The following is a 27,696-nucleotide window of genomic DNA, read 5'->3' as shown; positions in this document are numbered from 1 at the left end:
GGGGAAAAGTTTTAATGCTTAAGAAAATGTTCAAGTTTTAGCCAACTCCAGCACACACTCCATCGCTCACTTTCAGAAATGGAGCAGCGTAGCAGTCTAACCACCACGTGTAACCTTGGCTCACAACACCAGAAGCTTCTAGAGTTAGTTGTTTTCCTTTGCTTTGGTTTTATTGTGTTCTGAGGCAGGGGTCTCTTATATCCCAGGCTGGCCTTGGAGCTCACTATGTAGCTGATGGGTTTGGATTCCCCATCCCGCTGCGTTCACCTCCCACTGCTGGTATTATAGGACACCACCACGCCCCTTTTGGTTCGGGTTGGTTCTGCCTTTGTTTGAGACATTCTGTGGTGGAACAGCAATGATTTATGAAGTCATTTAGGTTTCTAATGCTCTCTTTTCCAGATCTGCCTCAGAATCCAAGTGAGCAGGTTAGAAACCAAACCCCTGGAACGTAATGAATGTACTGCAAGGGAACGAGCTGTTCCCGCCTAGATCCCTGCAATTTAAGGGATTTCATATTTAAGATGATTTAATACTGTTCACAATATTCAGGGATTTTTTTAATGCTCAGAATGTAAGCATTTTCTATGTAATACGACGTAACGATGAGAAATATAAATACCAGTCATCGGTTTATGTAGTGATTGAAATTCTCGTTATACACCTCACAGGTGTTTGGTTTCTCCTCCCTCCCACTTTGAGACAGGCTGGCCTTGAACTTGTTATGTAGCTGAGGCCTCATTTTACAGGGTATTTTTAATGAATGACAGGCCTATCTTGAAAACCACTGTTCAAGAGCGGGAACACACTGGCCTGGCACATCCAAGGGCCTAGGCTAGATGCCCGGCACCACAGGAAAGAAAGAAGGGTGGGAGAAGTGGAGGAAGGGAGGAGATGACTCCTTTGTGGGGATATTAAGGGCAACAAAAGGAGCAAATATGTATCCGCCGGGACTTTCCTATAGTGATGCACCACAGAATATGATGACACTGTTGGCGGAGCCACAACGCCAGCTAAGCCAATTGCAGGGCTCTGCCAGGAATGACACTGTTTTTTAGTCCATATATATGGTAATTTTTTTATAGGTATGTGATTAGAAAAATGGAGAGCTAAGCTGAAAGAGGACTGCAAAACCAGTCCTGGACGGTTTCTCCACTTCCCCACAGCCCCTCTGCTGCTTTGACCATGGATGGGGAGCAGGTACACCCACCCTTGGGATTTCCGCTTCCCCTCCCTGACTGCAGCTGGATTGTCTCAATCACCTAGATAACTCGTGGTCTGATGCCCATATACTTCTACCAATGTCTTTTTCTTTAAAACTATTATAGTTTATTTTCATTTTATGTGCATTGGGGTTTTGCTTGCATGTTAGCCTGTGTGAGGGTGTTGGATCCCCTGGAATTAGAGCTACAGACAGTTGTGAGCTGCTCTGTGGGTGCTGGGATTTATACCCTGGTCCTCTGAAGAACAGCCGGTACTCTTGACCATTGAGTTATTTCTCTAGCACCCTGCCAATGTCTTACTATTAAAGCACACAGAACTATTCTAATATCAAGCACAGAGGTCAGGTGGCCCCAGTACACACAGCTTTGGTGAGGGTTGATGCTCTGAGGGTCAGAGGACAGATGCAGTAGACCATAACTACTCCCAGGACCCCAAGGAACGTGGTTCTTATCTGTGCCTGATTTTCATCATGTATAAAATAAGAACGGTCATTAAATCTCTGCACAAGACATTCAGAGCCATATCACGATGCTGCCACCTAATCGCTATGACTCGTGACTGTGTCTGAAGTTAACACTAATTCAGATTCCTTCAACCAATTACACCAAGGACTCCTCGGCTGGAGGATCGGCTCAGAGGCAGAGCACTTGGGCAAACACACAGGAGGCCCTGGGTTCTACTCAAAATGTAACAAACATCAGAAACAAAAGCTAATAAGGACCTCCCATTGGTTACATTCCTAACATCCACGACTTGAATAGATTACTTGACTCTCTGCTTAACCGGAAATTTTAAAATAAAAGGTTGAACTGAACACGGTGGTACCTGTAACCTGGTACCAGGGAGGCTCAGGTGGATGGGGAGCTAGTGCCAGGATGCCCTAGACTATGTAGTGAGCTTCCATCTCCAAAGATGAAAAGAAAAAACATGAAAGTTAAACAACAAACAAGAAACCAAACTGTTAGTCCAAAGTTGTGCCAACTCTAGAAATCTCCAGGCAGAATTTTCACACAGAATTATGTTAATCACTGACCTCTTGGCACCTAGCCGCCATTCAGGGAGCCCCAGCAGCGCCTGCTCTCAAGAAAGACATGGTTTGACTTCCACACTGTCTCTCCCCAGCTCATGGAATGAGAAGCAGCAAGGCCTTAGAGTCTAACTTTCCTGTTAGACCTTGAACCTTCTCTTGGCAGAGAAGGGAACCTGGATGTGAACTCTCCAACAGGGCTGTTCCCCAAGATTCCTGTGGATCTGACATTATGTAAGACATTACGCCTGGTCCACCCTCACAGGACTTTCCAGGAAGGCCTGCTGTGCCCAGCACCCACGCCTGCCGCTTGCGGGATAGCCAGACCCTAAGACATTAAGGTTTCCAGAACAGGCTGAGACAGGCTGAGCTGAGCTGACCCTCCCCCTCCAGCCTTCTGAAATATTTATCTCGATCCAACACAGGAGCCTGGTACAAGGTACAAATGACCTTCAGGGCAGGGAGAACACAGCCTGAGGGACAGAAGCAGCGGGCAGCCTGTTGGCCAGGCTGCTGCAATCTTGGAGTTGAGTCACCCTGGCCTGCTTCCCTAGGAAAACAGAATTCAAGCTGGTCGGAAATGGTGCTTCTCCTTTCTCCACGCCTGCTTCAGCCCTCGGCCCTGGAGGCCTGCACACAGCCTTCCATGCACACAAAGATGCAAACACACTTAGTAAGAATGGGTATCTACTGGGGGGGGGGTATGGGGGACTTTTGGGATAGCATTGGAAATGTAATTGAGGAAAATACGTAATAAAAAATATTAAAAATTAAAAAAAAAAAGAATGGGTATCTACGTGCTCACTGGGGGCAAGATTTCTCAGCTGGTGTGAAGCCATGGGTTCCATCCCAGCAGATGGGGGCAAAAACCCGGGGCTGTTTCATGGGTCCGGGGCTAAGAGAGAGGTGACCACTAGAGGGTGGCAGAATTACATACAAGCAATTCAAGGGCTTTTAATCAAAGTCAGAGATAGGCACAGGCCTGAAGGAATGAAAAACTGTAGCAGCTTACCTCCCTAGAGAGCATTCGTTCCCTAGACACGAGACACACACACACACACACACACACACACTTGTACACGCACACACTCTGACCCATTTGGCAAACCGACCGTCGCCTGTAGCTAGATCTGCTCACAGAACAGTGACTATCTATCTCAGTCAATGTCAATGGCTGGTGTCAAAGCATCACATACCGAATGTATCCATGAGGAACACATGATAGTTTGGTCTGGAGAGTTCAAACTCCAGTACTCAGGAGAACAGGTAGGGAGATCATGGGTTAAAGGCTAGCCTGTGCTACAGAAAAACAACAATAACAAATTGGTTCTGCCAGTTCTCTGCTTCATGGTGCCATGGTCTCCATGTTGGTACCCTTTGCCATAGCTTGGAGATGCAGATCAGCTGCCATGGCGGTCAGAATGGATTTTAGAACAGCGCCCACTCCACAGCTCCTGCACAGTAAGCACTGGCCATTTTCATCTTGTTCTGCAGCTGGATGTGGGCCGGCTGCTTGGCCCTCATCAACTCCTCCACTATGGAAAACATCAGGCCAAGTGCGGAGGGAAGACGAAGGCTCCCTGTGGTGAGTCTGTGCTATGCTTGTGCCTTTGAAACCTGTGTTCTTTTCACTATGCCACGTGGTGGGTACCAAAGGGAACGAGGTCTACAAGACAAAGATGAAAAGGGAGGAGCCCTTTTCTATATATTTTCATCTTACCGAAAGGGGCGAGCCTTTAAAGATTCCAGGACGTCCTGCACATGAAACTCTGCAGAAAAAGTGCAATTTAGCAACTCTTTGAAAAAAAACTGTATTTATGTGTATGTGTGTGCCTGTGTGCATTTATGTGCACCACGTATGTGCAGGTGCCCAAAGGTTGGATAGTGTGGGATCCTCCAGAACTGAAGTCATAACAAGCTATGAAACACCATGTAAGTAAGTGCTAGGAGCCAGACCCAGGTCCTCTGCAAGAGCAGCAAACACTCAGAGCCACTAGCTACCTCCCCAGGCCCTCACAGCCTTCTAAAAGAGAACAAAAGCCACTCCTAGATGGCAGGGCTGGGGACCACAAGGCAGGCAGGCAGCAGCAGCAGAAGTAGCTGGTGTGATAGCTCAGTGGCTAAGAGCACTTGTTCTTGTAGAGGACTGGGGTTCAGTTCCCAGCATCCACAGGGCAGCTCTTAAGTGACTGTAATTCCAGTGCCAGGTGTTTCAACATGTCTTCTGACCTCTGTGGGCTCCTGTACATGTGATGTGGTACACACACACACACACACACACACACACACACAGAGACAATGACCTGGAACTCACTATTGTAGAATAAGTTGTTCTGAAACTCACCAAGATCTGCCTGCCTCTGCCCCTGCCCCTGCCCCTGCCCCTGCCCCTGCCCCTGCCCCTGCCCCTGCCCCTGCCCCTGCCCCTGCCCCTGCCTCTGCGGTGCTGAGGTTAAAGGTGTGCATCACCATGTCCAGCCTCTAGAGCTTTTTACACGGTAGAACTGAAACTCCAGACAGGCACTGTGAGGCACTAGTTTTCATTGTTAATGTGGCACAGCCTAGGGCAGTACTTCTCAACCTTCATAATGATGCAACCCTTTAATACCTCATGTTGTGGTGACTCCCCACCATAAAATCTTTTCACTGCTACTTCATAATTGTAATTTTGCTAGTTACGAGTCATAATGTAAATACCTGACATGTAGGATATCTGATATGTGACCCCCCCAAATGGGTCACAACGCACAGGTTGAGAACCTTGGCCCTAGGGAGTCTTATTTGAAGGAATTGTCTAGATCAGGTTGGTTGAGGGGCATGTCTATGAGGGACTGTTTCGATTGCCTTGATACTTTTAGGAAGACTCGGCCTGGAAGCAGGAGGCACCACTCCCTGGTCTGGGTCCCTGCACTGTGTAAGAATAGAGAAGGCCAGCACTAAACTCCCTGACAGTCCTTCCTTCTTGAACTTGACTGTGGGTGTGACCAGTGACTTCCCTTTCTGCAGAAACTTCCGGTTCCTGCCTTGACTTCCCTGCAATGCTGACTGTATCCTGGAAGTGTGAGCTGAAGCAAACCTTTCTTTCCTGAGTCACTTTCTGTCAGGATATTTTATCACAGTGACAAGAAACTGGGGGCATCGAGGAAGTGGGGCCTTTGCTGGGATTAAACCCTGCGGTGTGGCTTTTGAGCCTTTTGTGGGAGGAATGTGGAAGTGTTTGGCATGTTGGGCTAGAAAAGCTGCTAAAGTTTGGATAATGGTGGAAGCTTGGGAGACAACAACGTGCAAAGGTGTGCAGACCAGTAGACGCTCGTCCTCTGAGATTTCAGAGAGGCGAGGGCTCTGCTGGGAACTGGGTAGGGGCCATTCATGGGATATTCTGGCAGAGAATCTGGCTTCCTTCTTCCCAGCTCTTGAAACTGACTAAAGATGAATTTAAAATGGTTTGTTTAGCAGAGGAAGTATCAAGGTGGGAGCACCTCTCAGTAGTGCTAGGGAAATGGAGCACCTCTCATGGGAGCACCTCCCAGTGGCACTAAGAGAATATGAACACCTCTCATCAGCGCTAAGGGAATGGGAGCACCTCTCAGTGGCACTAAGGAAATGGAGCACCTCTCATGGGAGCACCTCACATGGGAGCACCTCACATGGGAGGACCTCCCAGTGGCACTAAGAGAATATGAACACCTCTCATCAGCGCTAAGGGAATGGGAGCACCTCTCAGTGGCACTAAGGAAATGGAGCACCTCTCATGGGAGTACCTCTCATGGGAGCACCTCTCAGTGGCACTAGGGGAATGGGAGCACCTCTCAGTGGCGCTAAGGGGCAGCTGTAACTAATAGAGAGACCAGCACCTCTGACATGAAGTTCCTGCACTGCACTGAGAGGATGGAAATGTTTCCCGAGGGGACAACCCCTACCCTCAGAAGCAGCTGAAGATCTCATATTCAAATTTATTTCAAGACAAAGAGCAGAAGCTGAAGGGTTCCCTGTCCTCGGAAGCAACCGCTCAGGAAAACATTCCCCCCACAGTCATGGCGCAGACACTTCGACAGCTTCAGTCCAAGGCTGATTAGATAAGCCACCACTGAGTGCCAAATGTACCAGCTGCAGAGACTGACACTAAGCCCCTGATGTAGCACTATTCCCACGGGGCGATAAGCTAGCGACCAGCAGCAGGCTGACTACGACCCTGGGGCATGCCCATCATGGAAGTGACAGTACTTTGTTCTTACTGGAATCAATACTTATTTTGGTTATGGATTGGTCTTTCCTGAATGTAATGATTCTACCATAACTTTATCTACCATCATGGTATTCCACTCAACATTGCTTCTGACCAAGAAACTGTCTTCATAGCCACAAAAGTAGGACCATAGTCACGGGATTCCAGCAATCTCAATGTTTGCCACACCCAGAAGCAGCTGGCTTGATACAACAGTGTAATCTCTTTTTAAATACACAGCTACAGGGCCAAATGGGTGGCAATAGCCTAGAAAGTTGGGGATGGAGTTCTCCATAAGGCTGGAAATGCTTTGAGTCAGCATCCAATACACGGGTACTGTTTCCCTAAAGCCAGTATTCACAGGGACCACAAATCAAGGGGCAGAAAGGGAATGAGCTTCACTCGCTAGCGCCCCTAGTGGCCACTGAGAGAATGTCTGTTTCCTGTTCACAGGACTATCCGCTGCTTGCCCAGAAGTTTTGGTTCCAGAATGAAGGCTTCTGCCAGGAGACACAAGAGACATTCCACTGCACTGGAAGCTCAGATTTCCTCCTCCTTATGTTGGGTTTCCAATAAACTTAACCTAACAGGCTAAAATAAAAATAGCTGTTAGGAGGCGTGACTGACCCAGAGCTGCTATCCCTTAGGGCTGCTGAGAGGTGCTCCCATCCCCTGGACCGCTTCTCCACAAAGGAGATGAGGAAGATTGTGTCTGGGGTGTAGGAGTTCCTTTAGGGTGTTCGCTTGGTATTACCATATCCTGTGATTAAGGTCGACGGGAAACTACAATTCAATCCAGGCAGAGTGATAAATGACCCAGACCCTTCAAGAATGAATATACGGGTCACCCCTCAAAGGCAAAGAATAAGACTTGCTGAGGTTCTTGCTGAGGGGAGGAAATACAGAATGAGGAATAGAGGAAGGTAGTAGCTAGGAATACCAGCCAAGGTCATGTGACTAGTGACAGACATGTGGAAAGTCAAGGCTGGAACCTAGAGGCAGAAACTAAAGCAAAAGAATTTTTACATGACCTGGGCTCATGTTTCTTATACCTCTTAGGGTTGCCTGCTTAGGGGTGGCACTGCCCACAGGGGCTGGGCCTCTCACATTGATCATTAATCAAGAAAATGGCCCACAGAGTTACCTTCAGGCCAGTCTGATGGAGGTGTTTCCTCAGCCGGAGGCTCCTTCTCCCAGGTGACACTAGCTTTTCTTAGGTTGTCAAAGTACTATCATGTGCGAACATTGTTTATGCTTATATGCACATATAGTAAGCCAGGGTTTGTGTTTCCTTGCCTCTGTTGCTTATCAGGAATATAACGCTGGTTGAAATAATATCAGTGGCCGAGTGTTGTAAGTCTGTTATCATATTAAGGCTATGGGACACTGAAAGACTAAGCATTCTTCAAGGGACTTTGCCACCTATTCTGCGGGGAGGGGAACGAGTGTGCGGTTTTACATGGGAGAGTTTGTATCATATTTTGTAAAATTGTGACCTTGTTATTGTTTTCATTTGGAAGTTAACCACGACACAAGGATATGCACGTGGCTGTCAAATTAATCAGGCGTGGAATTCTGATGGTTAATCTTGACTGGTCGGTAGCCAACTAAAGACAAGCTGTTGGGTATGTCTGTAACTAGTCCCGTGATCAGATAACAAGTAGGGAGACACATCCTGAAGGAGGCAGCCCAGATTAAAGAATGAAGAAGGAAATGTCACTTCTGCCTGCTAATCTCCTAACGTATCTGTTCCTGCTGATGCCTTCTCTGGTATTAGAACTGGCGGCTTCCAAGACAGACTTCAGATCAACGGCTCTCCAGGAATCCTCCAGTGTTTCCATGCAGGCTGGGGCTCACGCAGCCACCAGGTTCTTGGCCTCTCTGGTTGAGAGATAGCAGTGGCTGGACTGCACCACAGAAGTCAGTCTAACAAATCCTCCTTTAACAGACAGTCCTTCTGTTGGTTCTGTTCATCCAAAGTACACTGACCTGTACAGGCACGGTGGCATATACCTGTAATTCCAGCTAGGAGGCAGCCACAGGAAGTTCTGCTGTAAACTGGAGACCAGCTTGGTTCCAGGCCAGCCAGAGCGATACAGTGATACAGTGAGACTTTGCCTCAAATAGATATAAGGTAAGTTCCATAGTCATTAAACAGTAACTACCGATTTCCAGCTCCCCGACTGGTAGGAAGCCATCATTCTGTTTCCTTATACACACACACAGGCTCACTGTATTGTTTCCTGTGGTGGCTGTGTAATTTTACACTCTCACTAACCAGGCACCAGGGCCCCTCCTTTTCTCTGGACCACCACTAGTACTGTTTTTCAGTTTCATTTAATACGGCCATCTAAAATTTGAGGTAGTATTTTACTTTGGCTTTGACTTATACTTCCATAACTGGAGACATTAGCCCCCTTCTCTGAGTTTGGAAGCCATCTGTATAGCTTCTTCAGAGACTTATCTTCTCAACTCGTTTGAGTACTTAGTAACAGGATTGTTAGTGGGTTTGAGTACTTAGTAACAGGGTTGTTAGTGGGTTTGAGTACTTAGTAGCAGGGTTGTTAGTGGGTTTGAGTACTTAGTAACAGGGTTGTTAGTGGGCTTGAGTACTTAGTAGCAGGGTTGTTAGTGGGTTTGAGTACTTAGTAACAGGGTTGTTAGTGGGTTTGAGTACTTAGTAGCAGGGTTGTTAGTGGGTTTGAGTACTTAGTAGCAGGGTTGTTAGTGGGTTTGAGTACTTAGTAACAGGGTTGTTAGTGGGTTTGAGTACTTAGTAGCAGGGTTGTTAGTGGGTTTGAGTACTTAGTAGCAGGGTTGTTAGTGGGTTTGAGTACTTAGTAGCAGGGTTGTTAGTGGGTTTGAGTACTTAGTAGCAGGGTTGTTAGTGGGTTTGAGTACTTAGTAGCAGGGTTGTTAGTGGGCTTGAGTACTTAGTAACAGGGTTGTTAGTGGGTTTGAGTACTTAGTAACAGGGTTGTTAGTGGGCTTGAGTACTTAGTAACAGGATTGTTAGTGGGTTTGAGTACTTATTAACAGGGTTGTTAGTGGGTTTGTTGCTGTTTTTGCCTAATGAGATCCTCACCTCTCTTACTATATATTTTCTTCCTTCTAAAGATAAAGTTTCATTCCGTAAACCAGGCCAGCCTTGAACTCTTAAACTCAAGGTAGTCCTCCTGTCTCAGCTTTGAAGGTGCTGGGATTAAAGGCATACGTGACCATTCTGGATCCTCTCTTATTTGGTTACACTGTAATTGAGAGGTGACCCAAAGATACTCTGCTAGCTAGAGATATTTAGGAACAGAAGGCTGAAGAGATATTTTAGCGGTTAAGAAACACTTGTTGCTCTTGTGTGTGTGTGTGTGTCGGGGGCGGGGGGCAGGTTTGATTCCCAACACCCACATGGTGGCTCACAACTATCTGTAACTCTAATTCCAGGAGATCTGAGACTTCATCTGGCCTCCATGGGCATCAGGCACATATATAATGCAGACATATATTCAGGCAAAACATGAATATACATAAAATAAAAATAAATAAATCTTTTTTTAATTGAAAAATATTTAGGGATGGGCTGGGAATGTAGTCAGTTCATAGTGTTAGCTTAGCATGATTGAAGCCTTAGGCTTGATCCCCAGCACAGCAGAAACTGGATGTGGCTGTCTATGCCTAGAATCTCAGCATTTACCAAGTAGAAGCAAGAGGATCAGGGGTTCAAGGTCATCTTCTGACACATAGTTCCAGTCTGAGAGACTCTGGGTCAGAAAAACAAAAGTATATAGGAATGGGGAACACGGCCTTGCTGGTACAACGGCCCAGGAAGAAAACACACTTGCCTAAAGCCCAGAGACCTGAACTCACGCCCTAGGCCCAAGGTGGAAGAGAAAGCTATTTCCAAAGTGTTGTCCTCTGATGTCTAAAAAGAGGGTCTTGCCATGTAGCCTAGGTTGGCCTCAATTTGCTTCAACCCACCCACCTCGGTTTCTCTTAGTCACTGAGAGTATACTAGTGCACCACCAGGTCTGGCTCCTGAAAAATGTTCATCTGAAGCCCGAAATGGAAACAATGCACATCCCAGAAGTAAGGGGCTATCCAGACTTGATCCGGGCTCCGCTCAGTTACTGTTGGGAGATGCCTGAACATTTCCAGGCCAAACGCTATCTAGTGTTAGATAAGAAAACTGTGACCCAGAAAGGGAGGTCATTTCCACAGTCCCAAAATAGACTGCCATTGACTCAGCACCTTAGTGCTACATCTTCTCTCGATTGGTGTTTACTTCCTGAAATGTTTCTTGCTGTTATTGAATGTGGTAATGATCACACGGCTGAAACGCCTTGCTACTTTTTTTTTTTTTTTGTCTTTTTGAGACAGGGTTTCTCTGTATAGCCCTGGCTGTCCTGGAACTCACTTTGTAGACCAGGCTGGCCTCAAACTCAGCAATCCGCCTGCCTCTGCCTCCCAAGTGCTAGGATTAAAGGCGTGCGCCACCACTGCCCAGCTGCCTTGCAACTTTTAAATGAACACCTTAAATGTAAAGCTGTTTATTAGTAAAATTCCAGTGTTAAACTCAAGAAAGTTTTGCTAAAGTTAAGTAGGACCGTGTTCACCTTTTTCGAGGTGCCATCGGATGGCTGTTCTAAACGACCTTTCTAGGAAGCAAAACCTCAGGGGTCCACACTGTACAGCCTAGGCCCATCGCTGTGCTTTGTGTGAAATGGGGTTAAGGCAAGTTAGATATGGTGGCTCGCACCTATAATTCCAGCATTTGGAAAGCTGATGTAGGAGGACTGACCACTATATCCAGACCAACTCTGGCTACACAGTGAGTTCCAAGTCAGCCAGGAAAAGAAAAGAAAGAAGAGAAGCAGGGCGAGAGCTACATGAGGGTGCTTTGCAGAAATGTCTATACTCAACTACTGAAACTCTCAAGGCTAGAGAGACTGGCTTAGCAGGGAAGAGCACTTGCTGTTCCCAGTATTCATGTCCGGAGGTTCACATCTGCTCGTAACTCCAGACCAGTGGATCTGAAGACCTCTACTGGTCTTCTCAGGCACTCACATACATGTGGCATATTCGCAAACATATACCCACCTTTCTGCTAAATTAAAAAAAAAAAAAAGCCAGATATGGTGGTGCCTGCCTTTAATCCCAGGACCAGGGAGGCAAAAGCAGGGAGTTCCATGCCAGCCTGGTCAATATAGCAAGTTCCAAGGCAGTCAGGACTACAAAGTGAGACCCTGTCTTGAAAGAAAGAAAGAAAGAAAGAAAGAAAGAAAGAAAGAAAGAAAGAAAGAAAGAAAGAAAGAAAGAAAGAGGGCCTAGCAAACACAGGAGTGGATGCTCACAGTCAGCTATTGGATGTATCACAGGGCTCCCAATGGAGAAGCTAGAGAAAGTACCCAAGGAGCTAAAGGGATCTGCAACCCTATAGTTGGAACAACATTATGAACTAACCAGTACCCCGGAGCTCTTGTCTATAGCTGCATATGTATCGAAAGATGGCCTAGTCGGCCATCACTGGAAAGAGAGGCCCATTGGACTTGCAAACTTTATATGCCCCAATATAGGGGAATGCCAGGGCCAAAAGAATGGGAATGGGTGGGTAGGGAAGTGGGGGGCGGTATGGGGGACTCTTGGGATAGCATTGGAAATGTAATTGAGGAAAATATGTAATAAAAAATATTTAAAAAAAAAGAAAGAAAGAAAGAAAGGAAGAAGCCGGGCGTGGTGGCGCACGCCTTTAATCCCAGCACTCGGGAGGCAGAGGCAGGCGGATTTCTGAGTTCGAGGCCAGCCTGGTCTACAAAGTGAGTGCCAGGACAGCCAGGGCTACACAGAGAAACCCTGTCTCGAAAAACCAAAAAAAAAAAAAAAAGAAAGAAAGAAAGAGAAAGAGAGAGAGAGAGAAAGAAAAGAAAGAGAGAAAGAGAGAGAGAGAGAGAGAGAGAGAGAGAGAAAGAAAGAAAGAAAGAAAGAAAGAAAGAAAGAAAGAAGCAAATAAACGAATAACTAAGGAATGACTTTCCACTGGGAACTCATCTCTGATCCTGGAAGTAGCACTACATTAATGCTCATACACAGAACATCACAAAACAACTAGACCCCAAATGTAGGAGGAAATGTGTTGGGAAGCAGGGGCTGAGAGGAGTGGGAGAGCGGGGAGGGGATGGCAGAGGCTGAGAAGGGGCAAAAATGACCAAAAGCATATACAAAATTGCCAGAGAGTAATTTTTTTTTTTTTTAATGTGACTTTCAGGGTAGGCAAGATGGGTGAAGGCAATTGCTTTCAAGTGTGAGTGTTGATTCCTCGGACCCGCACAGTAGAAGAGAGAGCTAACTCCCAAATAACTGGTCTCTGACTTCCACGTGGTGTGTCATGGAACTCAGTTGTGCGTATCAATGAATGCATGTGAATGTGCACACACACACACACACTGAATAAAATGGCCTAAGAATTGGCTTGGGCTTGAAAAGGTGCTTGCTGCTAAGCCTGACCACCTGCGAGCTATCTCCAGCACTCATACAGTAGAAGGGGAGAACAGATGGCCCCTGGGGCTGTTTAAACAGAAGATAACCCAGATGACCCCAGGAGAGTGCCAACTGAGGCATAGCCAGAATTGTTACACTGTACGTCAGGAATTATTTGGTGACAAACAATGTTGCCTCATATTCAGGAAGGCCATAAAGTCTAAGGGCCTTGGTATGTGCAATATGAGATACAAGGGCCTGCAGGAATTTTAGCCTCTGCATTTCCTGATTAAGACCCACTGGGTGGGATTTACTGTGTATTGTGCCTGTTAATTCTGTACGCACTCGGGTCTAACAAGTATCTGTTACTTAGGAAAGAGGAGTGGCTAAAAGCCAAGGCGATCGTATTCCAAATTTGGACCACATCCCAAATCTTGTTCAGTGCAAGATGTCAGCAGGTAAGGTCATTGCCACCAAGTCTCATGATCTGAGTCCCATCCTGGAATCCACATGCTAGGAGAGGAATGACTGCTTCAAGTCGTCTTCTGACCACTATATACTGGCTGTGGAACAGGCCCTCTCCCCATTAAAGAAATACAATGTATTAATAATAATAATTAATAATAATTGATGATGATGTCTTGTTCAGGTTCCCAAAGAGTCAAGGAAACAGCTAAGTCAGGTTGTTTTGTATCTAGATGTGTGAACTTGTAACTTAATTAAGAGTCTCAGGTTCCTTTTCTCTGAACTAAAAACTCTTGGCTTCAGGGGTAATAAAAATACAATTCTGAAATCCTATCCCTCATGCAGATATTTAAGACCTGAGGCTACACTGTATAGAGTTGAGCTCTGCCCTAGATTCATAAAATATACATAAAGCATAAGGCTGGAGCATCTTTAACCAGACCAAAGAGTGTATGTGTGTCAGCACATACAGATGTATTAGGTATCCGTACAGTTGGGCCGTGCAATCTACAGTCTAAGAGGCCGAAGAGAAAGACAAAACCTGGTGTAGGTTAGACAGCAAGGCAGGGGCAGAAGCAGTGGGAAGTTTTGACACAAAGTTGAAAGGGAAAGGAACTCACATGGGTGTACGGAAACAAGAAGATTGTGGAAGGCAGGCACACTGGACAACTTCCAAAAAATTCCTAGAACGAAAGCTGTCAAACTATGCTGACTAAAACCCACTTTCTCCACCAATTTAAGACTCAATACTGAAGAGAAAGGAATGGTGGGAAGGCCGCGCGATTGGGGCAGTGGGTGTGGTGAGATGGTTAAAGGAGCTCTGAGAAGTAATGCGGGCTAGAGGGGATGGAATATGCGGGCAAGAGAGGATGAAGCATGCGGGCGGGAGAGGGCGTGGAGTAAGCGTGGACACCGAGGGGAGCAGCCCGTGGGCCATCGGGCGCTCTTTAGGGCTGCGCGGTGCGGCGAGGCCGCCAGCCATCCCGGCGCGGATGGGGTTAAGCCTCCACGGCCGAGGGCAGAGCCCGGTTTCCAAGGAAACGGCTCCACCAGTTCCGGCGGCGCGGGCGCGTACCACTGAGCGGGGGAGCCGGCGCGGAGGACGCGGAGGGCGCAGCGCGGCTGGCCGGCTCCTAGGGCGCGGGCCCGATCACGCCGGTGAGTTCGCCGCGCCCCGCCGCCCGCGGTCGTGAGCCGGACCCGCGCGACTTAGGCGGGGAAGGAGCGGCGCGCGGCGGCCCCAGAGTCCCCCCGCGCAGCGGCCGAGTGCGAGCAGCCCGGGGCTGGGCAGTTTGAACCGCGGACGGCAGACAAAGGCAGCAGGAAGCCGTCCGCAGCCCGAGCGCCCGGCCCGGGCCTCGCCGGCGCGCGCAGCAGCGACGCGGCCGGGCGCGGGATGCCGCAGGGCGCGGGGCGGCGGCGGCGCGCGGGCGCGGACGCGGCGCCCGCCCCGGCCGGGATGTGAGGCCCGAGTGGCCGCGCGGGGGCGGGAAGGGCGGCAGGAAGGAAGCGCCGCTCGGACGCGCCGGGAGGAGGAGCGGCGGCCCGGCCGGAAGGCGGGGAGGGGCGGCCGTTGGCCCGCGGCGGGCCGCTCTCGGCGCCTCCCGGGGCGGCGGCGGTGGCTGCGGCGCCCGCGCCTCCTGCACCCGGCGCGGTGTAGCGGCGGGAGGAAGATGGAGACCCACATCTCGTGCCTGTTCCCCGAGCTGCTGGCCATGATCTTCGGCTACTTGGACGTCCGAGACAAGGGTCGCGCGGCGCAGGTGTGCACGGCCTGGCGGGACGCCGCCTACCACAAGTCGGTGTGGCGGGGCGTGGAGGCCAAGCTGCACCTGCGTCGGGCGAACCCGTCGCTGTTCCCCAGCCTGCAGGCCCGGGGCATCCGCCGCGTGCAGATCCTCAGCCTCCGCCGCAGCCTCAGCTACGTGATCCAGGGCATGGCGAACATCGAGAGCCTCAACCTCAGCGGCTGCTACAACCTCACCGACAACGGCCTGGGCCACGCGTTCGTGCAGGAGATCGGCTCGCTGCGCGCTCTCAACTTGAGCCTTTGCAAGCAGATCACCGACAGCAGCCTGGGCCGCATAGCCCAGTACCTCAAGGGCCTGGAGGTGCTGGAGCTGGGGGGCTGCAGCAACATCACCAACACCGGCCTTCTGCTCATTGCCTGGGGGCTGCAGCGCCTCAAGAGCCTTAACCTCCGCAGCTGCCGCCACCTCTCGGATGTGGGCATCGGGCACCTAGCCGGCATGACGCGCAGCGCTGCCGAGGGCTGCCTGGGCCTGGAGCAGCTCACTCTGCAGGACTGCCAGAAACTCACGGATCTTTCCCTGAAGCACATCTCGCGAGGGCTGACGGGCCTCCGGCTCCTCAACCTCAGCTTCTGCGGCGGCATCTCGGACGCGGGCCTTCTGCACCTGTCGCACATGGGCAGCCTGCGCAGCCTGAACCTGCGCTCCTGCGACAACATCAGCGACACCGGCATCATGCATCTGGCCATGGGCAGCCTGCGCCTTTCCGGTCTGGATGTGTCGTTCTGTGACAAGGTGGGAGATCAGAGTCTGGCGTACATAGCCCAGGGACTGGACGGCCTCAAGTCCCTCTCCCTTTGCTCTTGCCATATCAGTGACGATGGCATCAACCGCATGGTGCGGCAGATGCACGGGCTGCGCACGCTCAACATTGGACAGTGTGTGCGCATCACGGACAAGGGCCTGGAGCTGATCGCTGAGCACCTGAGCCAGCTCACGGGCATAGATCTGTACGGCTGCACCAGGATCACCAAGCGCGGCCTGGAGCGCATCACGCAGCTGCCCTGCCTCAAGGTACTTAACCTGGGACTTTGGCAGATGACGGACAGTGAGAAGGTCAGGTGAGGGCGGCAGTTCCAGTTCCCCTGCCCCGCCCCGTTCATCCCAGGACCACCACTGTTCCCGCACACTCACGCGCGCACTTACACGTTCAGGGCAGTGGCCGCGGTGGGGCGATGACGGAAGCCTGGGCTCTCTTCTCCTAGTCTGGCGCCCCTCTCCACTGCGTCTGGAGTTCTTCTGCTCCCTCTACCCACTCTCCTTTCCCAGTGAGGGGAGAGATGGACCCTGCTGCTTCTCTGCCCACTCTTCTGCAGGGTATGGAGACTTTCAGCCACCGACAACTGTATCCTGGGGCACTGCATTTGGAAATGGGGTGGGGGCGGGGAGGGACTAGTCGTTTCAACCCCGAGGAGTTGAGGAAAGATGCCTGCCTTCACTTACACTTTCATTTGGATACTGTGATCTGGCTTTTAATTCCAAACCTGTAGAAAGCAAGCCCGACTTGAACAGCCTTCTCATCCACTTTGTAGCCAGTCTCCTCTCATCGCTGCCCCTTTGGTATCTGCAACTCACTTCAGTTCTGGTTTTGTTCTTGTTCTGTTTTTTTGTTTGTTTTTTATCTGCTTCATTTTTAGTTTTCAAAGAAATTTGAAATCATTGTCCTTTTTTCTTTCTGCTGAGTATATTCTCACATATATATATATATACATATATATATATGTGTGTGTGTGTGTGTGTATGTATATATATATATATGTCTGGCTACCTCGTTTTAGTTTACTTTTTTCTCTTAAGCCCTGGAATTCTACAAGAGAGATATTTTGAGATTGAAACATTTTTGTGCCTAGACTGGAAAGATGCCCACTGGGTTTGTATCTGTTTTTGGTTTTGGCTTCTTCCCAACCTCCCTCTACCCAGTGTGCCCCACTTCCGCATCCTGGCTATGACACCCCCCACACACACACACACACACAGTCTATTGGGCTTTGATGACCCAACCATGTTTCTATATTGATTTAATTTATAGCACAAATGTATGGGAGAAATGAGAGCAGAATTTCCCTTTTGTTTGTTTGTTTGAGATGCAGATTTGAGTCTTGAAGAGGAGTATTATATATGCAAATTATGCCCCACCCCAACCCTCTTGCAAGTCTTCCCACCAAGAGGTTAGATAGCAGGCTTCCTGTCCTGTCTAGGAGCTCAGTGTCAGCGGAGAGCCTGAGGCTATGTCAAAGGGAGGAGACTGAAGTCCTATCTGTGTTCTGTTCGTGAAACGGGAGCTTGTGGGTTTGAAAACTTTTGTTTCTAAATGGAGGAATAGATGACTTTATTTTGGTGGGGGGTTGGGACTGTGGCTTTAAAACAAATCGCTTTTGAGTAGGATGTATATTTTTGTTGGATATTTTGTTTGTTTATTTTTTTAGAGTCCTCCACAGCAACATGAGAGACCATGGAGAAACCCAGAGACCTTTATCAATTAATTGTACTGTTTGTGAATTTGTATAAATAACAAAGATCCTCTTAAAACGTTTATATTCTTACAGCAAAAGGTTAAACTGATATTTATATAATAAAAGAGGAAATATGAAGTATGTTTTTGAAAAAAAAAAAGCACAAAATCCCCCCCCTTGTATCTGTGATTTATTTTTAAGGCATTGTGTGTTGGGTACATGCTCAGGTGGGAGGTGTTATGTGTGCACAGAAACTGGAACTAAGGGAGAGTTCAGTTGGCTCATGTGGTGTAAGTTTATGGTTGAGAATTTCTTTTAAGATTTACCACTGACATCCAAATGTTCTGTCTCTAGAAATGTGATCAGACTGAAGAGTTCTATAAATTTTGGTTTTAAACTGTCAACTGAAAAAAAAATGAAACTTTTTTTTTTTTTTTAAGAAACCAGACTTGGAAGAGTCAGTTTCCCAGAGTGGCCAGTTTCTTTTTGGGAATGGTGGTGGTGGAGGTGAGATCCAGGGTAACTGTGAAAAAGCGGGTCCTGAGCTCTGGAAATGCGCAAGTAGGAGGGGTGTCCTCACATTGGGCGCACAGTGAGGGACACACAGTGAGACACAGAGGGAGCCAGCCATTGTTCTGGGGAAGTTGAAAGTGCTGTCCTAGCTGGCTGGCCCAGTCCTGTGTGCTCCTGTGTGTGTGCAGGTCCAGCGGAAGGGGGCAGCAGTGCTCTTTAACATCCCCCTTCAGGCCTGGCTGCATGCAGACCCTTTGCTGGGGCTTAAGACTGGTCAAAGTTAAGGCACATTTTCGTTTGGAGCCCTTCTAGTGCCCAGGCTGGCCACTCAGCCATTGGTAAGGGTATAGGCTGAATTAAGGGCAGATAGATGGATACCAGCAATGTTAGCATAGTTCTACATAGACAAGCAGCACTGTGACTTCTGTAAGCTGAGGGACAGAGATGGAAGTGAGCTAGTCACAGCCCTGGTTTCACATTGGTGGGCTTTGTTTCTGAGGTCACTTTCTCCACCTGGGTTTCCTAGGTCACCCATCTTTCCAGGCAGACAGCTAGAACCCAGGTTGTTGTGGGGTATGACGGTCCTGTACAGTTTCTAAGCGCTAAGCCTGAACAACAGAAAAGCTGTGTCGTTCCTTTCTCGAGTCACCAAAACCTGGTCTGAGTCCGACACTAGATCTATCTTCTCTTTCTTTAGGGACAATACAGATTTCTATTCCCTAAAAACAAAACAGCAACAACAAAAAGTAGGGATCCTGGAGAGCAGTCTGAATCAGGCCTGCTTCCTAGGAATCTGACCTAGTTCCCAGGGTTCCACTGTGGTCTGGTCTGTAAGTCACACCACGATACTAGTCTCCATCGGATATGCAAATAATCCCACGATCAATACTTTGGAACAGTTTCTGTTTGTTTGTTTGATTTTTAATTGTTAAGTGTAAGTTTAAGGGGCTTGAGAGACGGCTCGGTGGTGGGAGCACATGCTGCCCTTGCGGGAGGCTGACGAGCTCCCAGCGCCCCCAGTCTCAGGTAACCACATCTCCAGGGGCCTCTGTGGGCACCTGCACTCAGGTGCTTAGGCACACATGTAAGTCTCACATAATAAAAGTAAGTCTTTAAAGGGTCATAAATTAGCATTTGCAAGTTAAGATCATGGCATGGGTCTTAGTGTCCATGGCCTGAACTAGGCAAGCGTATAGAACTTCTCTGGAAAGGGGGATAAACGTTTTACAATTGATGGTGAGACCAAGTACTCACATCCCTTTCTTTCTGAATGGGGCGGGGCGGGGGGGGGCGCGGGATACACGCTGGGAACCCATGTGGGCTTTGCATGGTGCTTTACATTTTTAACCCTTCAAGCGACCTACTGAAACATCTCCCTGTTTCTCCAGTGGGGCATAAACTGCCTTCTATCGCCTAACCAGGGAGGGAGCCACAATTCAATCTAACCCCCTTCTCGGGAAGATTGGTTGCTGACTCTATCTTGGTTTCCTGTGATGTGACCCTCAAAGAAATGAGTGGGAGCTGGGTGTACCCCGTGTGGCTAAGCCTGCGCCACAGCTTCTGTTTCAAAGACACTAGGGGTCGGGTCAGTGCAGGAAGGGTTGATCCTTACCCACGTCGCAGGAGAGAGGCTTTGAAGGCTGGAGGGGTAGCTCAGGATTCACTGAGACAAGAAATGGAAAAAGCTGGATGTGGAATGGGAGCACATGCCTGTGACCCCAACAGCGGCCAAGGCAAGAGGATTACTTTAAGGTAAATCAGGGCTACATAGTGAGACTCTTGTCTCACAGGAGAGAGAAAAGAGCCACTGGGATAGTGTGTGTGTGTGTGTGTGTGTGTGTGTGTGAATTCATCATAAACCTTATAGTCCAATCACCTGGAAAAGGACTTCTTCAGGGGTCTCACCAACAGTAGCCTTTTCCTTTAATGTCTATAAATATAACTGTAAATGGGGTTCAGACAGCTTCTACAGTGTCCGAGGGTCACAGTGGACCTCTGGCTACCTGCTAGGGGGTGGGGTAAACTTGTCCCCCTTGCTGAGCCCCTGAGGCACGGCAGGCAGGAGGAGCAGGAAGTCCATCTGGACGTCCCCCACATGAGGCAGCAGGGAGGATGCCTGCCCACCTCACATCTGCTAACACTGAAAGTTGGGACCAGGACCATTTTAAGAGAAAACAAATGAATTTTTTTAAAAAAAAAAAATTCAAATCTATAATAAACATCTTATTAAAAATACATGTTTCTTTTATTGTAGTTTTCTTCTTAAAGTTAAGGATGTGGGAGCTAGGGGTGCAGCTCGGATGCATTCCCCACCATCACATAAACGGCCATCCACCCTCTAATACTCAGGGCAACAGAAGTTCAAGGCCATTCTTGGCTGCTCATTGAGTTGGAAGCCAACCTGGGTGGGCTACATAGGAACCCACCCATAACTCCACAGCAAAAGGACATTTTTATGGTCTATCTTCCAAACCCTGGCGCTTCCCGGGAAGGGTGTTGATCTCTTTATGTTTGTTTGTTTTGTTTTATTTTTGTTTGTTTGTTTGGTTGGTTTTTCTGCGACAGGGTTTCTCTGTGTAGCCCTGGCTAGCCTGGAACTCAGAATGTCCCGGGAACTTGAATAAGCTACCCTCCTGCTTCAGCCTCCCTAGTGCAGAGAGTACAGACATCACCAAGTCTAGCTTTGAACTTAAGTTTTCAAAGGCAGAGGAGAAAGTTGTAGCCCCTAGGGACCACTGAGTTTTCAGGGAACAAGAGCCCTTTCATTAAGAGATAAGATCTCTGGAACAAAGCCAAGGCCTCCTGCAGCTGGCAGCTGCCTTCCCAGGTCTGAAAGGAAAAGGCTCTGATCCTGGTTCTGCTCTGCCTAGACGGGAGGGAGGAGCTCCAGAAGTCGTGGGATCCCCTCTCTTCCTGCATCAAACCTCACTCCTTTAGAGAGCTAATTCTATCCTTTGATAGAAGGAAAGACCTCTATTTTATGCCTTTGCCAACCCTGGAGAAGGTGTGAGGCTTTGGAAATGAGGAAAGAACAGGGTTGGAAGCCAGCTCCGTTCAAACCTAAGCTCACACAGGGGCCACACAGCTCGTTTCTGTCAGCGTACTTGTTCCGACAGTAAATGCTAAGTTCTTTTTAAAGCAAATCTCACAAAGTAGGTAAGAAATCTCATTTAAATCTGTGGCGACTTCGTAATTTACAGCTGGTGAGATGTAAGTACGTTCACGGCCTGTATTTCTGGGTTGTAACAGTGCTGGAAGTGTCCCCAAATGATCAGTTTCAGCCTCTTCCTCCTTCCCAGGGATCACTTTGATCTTGCCAGGTGGAACTGCCTGTAGCCACCCAGCATGTATGGTACTCTGCAAACCCTGCCTTCCATTGAGGTGACATTCCTGCCACAGTAAATCTGCATCTGAGGGAGCCACTTAACCCTAGTGCCAACAAAACAACAATTTCCAGTATCTTGGCTGCCGTAAGTTAGCCCAGAGAGTGTACTCACTTTACAAGCAAGGAAAGAAAGTTTTGCTTTTAGTTATTGTTGTTCTCTGAGCCAGGGTCTCGCTCTAACGCAGACTGACCGGGGGCCTCAGACCTTGCTGGGATTATAACATGAACCACCATGCCCTGGGCATAAGTTCTGGTTAGCTCATTGCTCTTCTAGTTTTGGATTGTGTAAGGCTCAAGCACCACGTGTCCTTATACGCCAAGGGGGGTTGGGGTGTAACAAGGCGATAGCGCACATGCCTGGCCTACGGTGCTTGAGGTCCTGGGTTCCATTTCCAGCACTGAATGAGAAAACAACTTATTAGATAGCTGAGACACTGGGAAATAGTGCATCTCCGTTACAAAAAAAGGGGGCTGGTCTGTGGTAGCAGCAAGAGGCACAGCAGCTCAGGGCAATGACATCAGAAGGACCAGCAAGGTGGCGTGCTGGAGAGTTTGGCCAATAGCCAGCAGATACGGTGCTTTGAATTTTATACTTGGAGAGTCAATAAGATGTCATGCAGGTGACATGAGAATTCTGCCTCAGAGTGGAAGCCGATACAGACTTTAATAAACACTAAGATGTGGCCCATGTGTGGCTACTTCTGGAACCACACATGACTCCAGTCCCCTCAGAAAGGTCCTGCATTGGAGCATTCTGGGAGGAGAAACCCTAACACCCCCCACCCCCACCCCCACCCCCACCCCCAGGATGCCCTAGGTTATCACTGCTGCTTGATAGGAACTGCAGCGTGCAAACTTCGATATGTTTTATGAACACTGCGTTCAGGGCTCTTCCTGAAGCTGATCAAAGTTCAGGTTCACGAATAGCCTAGAATAGGTGCTAGAGAAGCCAGTGGCCTCGGGTGTGTTGTTCACTGTCCCCAGAGGCCTGAGTCAGGACCCACAGGAGTTCCTGTAGCAATGCTGGAAGCCTGTGTTTTGAAAACCTCGGAACTAAGAATGCTCAGACACGTACCACACTATGCACACCTGCCTGCATCATAACTTAGGGTCCAGCTGCAGGAACTCTGGCTAGTTCTTCTCGTCAAGGGTGGAAAGGTTGACCCCACTCATGTCTCCTTGTACCCTCCATGGTCCTCACAGAGTAAAGTGCTTTTGTTACCATCAAGCACCTCTTTAAAGACGGGGTCTCAGGCTGTCCTCAAACTCATTATATGGCCACAGCTGCTCTTGAACTCCACGGAGTGGAATTACGGTGTGCACGGCTCACCTAGCTGACACTAGGCCCGTGAGCATGTCATCTGCTCTGGGGAAGAACAGACATGTTATGCTGCCTGTCTGTAATGGCCGCTCGTGTCATGGACCCAGGACATGGGAATTGGACGGTAGGGAAATAGTTCAATAGTTCAAGACATAGTTACTATTTCCCAAGCAATATGGCGTTATTCAGCCTTGGCTTGGGCAACACCGCTTTCCTCATTTGGTAATGGCACAAAGTATTACAAAGGTCAGTGATATTGCATCTCCTTAGGAAACTCTCCCCAAACTACCCTTATTTGCATACACATCTGCTTCCATTTCTCAGTCTAGGGCAAGGCTTTCTGAGATGTGGTCTCTACATAGGAGCCAAACTCAGTCCTGATATTTCTTAGACTCTGGAAAGAAGTTACAGAGACTGGAACTGAACGGATAGATAAGGGAGGGAGAAACGGCAATAGTTAGACCACTAGGGCAAATGATTCTTGGGCCCAGGCCTGGTGGTACACGCCAGTAATCCCAGTGCTCACGCAGGCAGACAGATCTCTATGAGTTAGAGGCCAGCCTGGTCTACATAGTGGAGTAACAGCTGGCTAAGGCTAGATGGTAAGGGTAGTAATATTTTTTAATTAATAAACCCTGTCAGTGGATTTGCTACCTGTCTCCATGCTTCATGTTCCCGAATGAAACACACACACACACACACACACACACACACACCTCGCACAGCCATTAATTTTAATATGCCTGGGCCACTTCGTAACCTCTACACGGTTAAATCCCCCTCCCGCCAATAGTCCTGAGTTATTACTTACTGAACTCTATATTCTATCTTGACTGCACTGGACCCAGAGGGCAGCTCAACTGTGTATCTGTCTTTCATTTGGGAACACAAACTGTTGGGGTGGGCAGTCTGTGCCATCCCTGTGCCTTACCAGGCTCACAGCTGGCCACTGCTGGGAACAGAGAAGGCAGTCAGGTTTGCAGAGCCTGGACGAGAAAGTGAGAATGGCCTTCCCACTCTGCTGAGGTCAGCGCACCTGACACACCTCTTCTGCCACCATCTGTCAGAGGCAATAGACAGAGAATCAGGTGGCCTCCCGGGACAGAAGCTAGCCCATTTTTTCCATACATAAAAGAGTCTGATTGTCCAAAGATCCCAATAAGAATTACAGAAATGCATCAGGGCAGTGTTGACACACACCTTTAATCCCAGCACTCAGGAAGCAGAGGCAGGAGGATTTCTGAATTCAAGTGCAAGCTGGTCAACAAAGTGAGTTCCAGGACAGCCAGGTCTGTTACAGAGAGGAACCCCATCTTAAAACAAACAACCACAGAAGGAACCACACACATGCATTACCAACGAGATGAGAAATCCATTACCAGTGATACCGTACATGGATCAGCAGCAAACAGCATCCTTGTTTGCTCTAGAAATAAAAATGCTGAATTAAAGTCGGACAACAGGCACATTTCTAAAAGGTGGAGGCACATTACTAACTAGTACTTAGTAGAGTACTTAGTGCTTGCTTTAGCATACACAAAGCCCTTGGGGAGTATAGGTATGGAGAGACGACTTACTCCTGCAGAAGACAGGTGATTTGACAAATAGGGAGGGAGCTCTGAGAGTCTACTCTCAGCCTAGGGTGTCTTAGTTCAGATTGCTATTGCTGTGATGAAACACCGTGACCAAAGCAACTTGGGGAGGACAAGGGGTATGTGACTTACACTTCCACATCTCAGTTCATCTTAAAAGGAAGCCAAGACAGCAACCCAAACAGGGCAGAAGTCTGGAGCAGGCGCTGATGCAGAGGCCATGGAGGGGTGCTGCTTACTAGCTTGCTCCTCATGGATTGGGCAGCCTGCTTTCTTTTAGAACCGAGGACCTCCAGCCCAGGGATGGCCCAACCCACAATGAGCTAGGCCTTCCCTCCAATCAATAATTTAAAATGCCCTACAAGCTTGCCTACAGTCAGAACTTATGGAGGCATAAGGAGTTCAAGGCCAGCCCAGGCAACATAAGACCCTATCTCAGCACAAAGGAGGGAGGACAAAAAACATCTTGTTCCATGACACTCTTCATTTTACCTTCATTTTAGGACATGTGCACAGGATTTACCCCTCCCGCTGTTAATGAAATTGAGTTGTATCCAAACAATTTAGAGGCAGAAAACAGACAAATATGGTTTCCTTTGCTTTTACTTAATTAAAATGGTTTTGGACTCAATATAAAGCAGTAAAATTAAGTGTAGGCAACACAGTTTATTCTTTGGTGAAAACAGAAGACAGAATTTACCCACCAGAGTTGCAATTTCTGAATCTTGTCAGTAGGTGGCAGCATTGTCTATGATTTGGTGGCTGCGTTGCGAGACCACCCAGCCCTCCAGGCTAACAAATCCTTTCTCTTGATGTTTCCCCCACTCCCAAGAGTTGACAACTAGAACATTATTTTCTCCAAACACTGAGACTGGCTTTTTAAAATTTTTCCTTTTTCACCCTTTGGTACGTGTACGTGTGTAGGCATGCATGTGTCTGTGAGTCAGTCTGGTCAGCAAGCACCTTTACCTGCTGAGCCATCTCAACAGCCCAAGACTGAATTTTAAAGTACCAGCGAGGTGACTCCTGGCACCTTGTCTCTGGGGTGTTACTGTTTCATGGGGATCCCTCAGTTCTAGCAGCTCTGCTTTGGTGGGCCTGAGGTAAGTATCAGCTGATTCCTTAAGACTCCTTCTCAAAAACTGTCGGAGTGCTACATTTGCCAAGTTTGGCAGGTGGGGAGAAATTTTACAATCATGCATGAAGATAGAGCTAAGCATCCTGTTACTGTGAAAGAAAAATAGAAAACGAGTTGGGAGTTTACATGTTTGTTCTAATTCACTTTAATTATCAAAGGAATGCAGTATATTCACTGCCCACATGAAACCATCTTTGTAGAATCTAAAGGGGCCCGTGAAGCCAGACCCTGATGGGTCTAAGAAGGAAGTGAGGTTTCTTGCACGGTGTAAATGCAGAACGTAGACGAGAGAAAGGCAGCTGAAGACAAGCACGCACTCAGAGCCTCGGGGCCACCCTGGCCAGATTCCACAACATGCCGCAGTGAGGGGTGGGCTGAGGGCGTAGAGGATGGGCTCTTGTCTTCTTGACACTTAGAGTCTCTGAGGTCAGAGAATCAGAGCGTGGGTCTGAGGCAGCTGCTACTGCCATGGGACAAAGGAGGGGACTTCTACCAGCCTGTGAGCCGGGTGAGCCCCGATTATTAGCTCAAACATATAGAGCTCTTGTTTTGTTTTGTTAAGAGAATGAATAAGACAGACCTCTAGTACGTGCTGCGCTTGAGTGTGAAGCACATTGCTATTCCCAGAACTACCAAGAGGACTCTTAGAAAATGATGAAGTCTCCCAAGGGAGATTATGGAAACCCGTTATGGAAACCATGGCTGAAATGTGTCTCTGAGTGACTATATAGAACGGAGACGGGTTTGGAAAGAACAATGCCAGGAAGGGAGTCTGCAGACAAGAGAAAGGTCCCCACATGACTCGGAGGGCTGAGGAGGCTGGATGACAGAACCCTCACAGCCCTGGGCACAGAGAGGGAGGGAGGGAGGGAGGGAGGGAGGGAGGGAGGGAGGGAGGGAGGGAGGCTTTGATGCGCAGCCTCCGACAGCTTCACTTCTGGCCTGAATTCAGGCTTTATATTTATGTGTTGTCATCTCTCCGTCTCCATCTCCCTCTCCCGCCACCCCCTGTATGTTTTCTCTAGTGAAGGTTTTAAAGAACAGAGTTTTCTGTGAATTTCACTTGAGGCAGGAATACCCAGCACTTCAGGCCTGAGATGTCCTGTCCAGAGCCCTGCAGCTGACACCCCAAGGGCCTACATTCAGCAGGTAATGTACAGCTTTAATGTACACAGGGAGAAGCCAGGGCCTTCCAGGGAGGGAGACAGTGTCAGATCCCTCATGGGCCCTCCAGGAGGCAACTGACTCCCACAGCCTGAAATTCCACTTCCTCAATGAAGATGGAGTGTGGCTCTGGGGAGCCCAACAAGACAGAAGCTTATATTTTAGATAACTTTCCCCAGATGTCCACCCAAAGGAACCCCCAATCCTAATAGCAAGACTATAGACAGAACGTTCTCATGCCGCCCCCCTACACCTCCTCCCCGCCCCCCCCCACACCCGCCTTCCCTAATCCCTCAGTGCTTCCTTCAAACAGTGTCCATCTGCCCTATAAAGGGACCCAGCACTGGCCTTCCTTTCTTCCTTCCTTTCTTTGGTTAGCCCTGGCTGTCCTGGAACTTGCTCTGTAGACCAGGCTGGTTTTAAACTCACAGAGATTCTCCTGCCTCTGCCTCCCAAATTCTGGGATTAAAGGTGTGTGCCACCACTGCCTAGCTACGTGGGCCTTTCTTGATTTCTCCTTGTGAACTGTGAGCTGTCACAGTGAATTCCAGGCGAGGTGGACATAACCAGAAGCCTAAGCAGACATTAGTCCTACCTCGCACATCCGTTGACATCCCAGCCCCAGCTGCTACACTCACCCCACCTCCTCATCTGCCAGGACCTAGCAAGAGAAATCAAGGCACTTGCATGCAAGTCACTGCAAGCTCCTTCCCACCCTTCTACAGACCCGAAACAGGCTGCTACCACTAATCTGCCCCTGGTTTGCAGCTCATCGGCCTTTGTCCTCTAAGCCCCTGATAATGGTTTTACTAAAATCCCCTTTTGATGGAAAAAGTCCCAGCTGGACATTGCAGGGTCCAGCATAATGTCCACGTCTGCAGGCCCCTCTGCCTACCCCACAAAGGCCTCT

The 27,696-nt window shown here is 48.7% G+C and overlaps 2 protein-coding genes across 3 annotated transcripts in view; one reads left to right on the top strand and one right to left on the bottom strand.

Annotated features, from left to right (window-relative positions):
• Window positions 1-27,696, bottom strand: part of Wnt5b (Wnt family member 5B) — a 113,539-nt gene that overhangs the window by 32,909 nt on the left and 52,934 nt on the right. The window contains exon 1 of one of the 2 annotated variants that reach the window (XM_085840059.1): window positions 2,258-2,401. The exons of the other annotated variant lie outside the window; for it this stretch is intronic. Coding sequence (XP_085696185.1) covers window positions 2,258-2,278 — 21 coding nt within the window. The 5' untranslated portion in view covers window positions 2,279-2,401. Of the gene's footprint in view, window positions 1-2,257; window positions 2,402-27,696 lie in introns of those variants that run through there. 2 annotated transcript variants of the gene reach the window in all.
• Fbxl14 (F-box and leucine rich repeat protein 14) lies at window positions 15,083-18,134 on the top strand. Its single transcript, XM_021164851.3, has one exon. The coding sequence runs from the start codon at window positions 15,083-15,085 to the stop codon at window positions 16,283-16,285; it is 1,203 nt and encodes a 400-aa protein (XP_021020510.1). The 3' UTR covers window positions 16,286-18,134.

Source organism: Mus caroli, unplaced genomic scaffold (assembly GCF_978045245.1).
Source record: "Mus caroli unplaced genomic scaffold, Mus_caroli_1 scaffold_7, whole genome shotgun sequence".
Classification (NCBI taxonomy): Eukaryota; Metazoa; Chordata; class Mammalia; order Rodentia; family Muridae; genus Mus; species Mus caroli.
The sequence above is the reverse complement of the archived record's forward strand: the minus strand, read 5'-3'. Positions and strand labels throughout refer to the sequence as shown.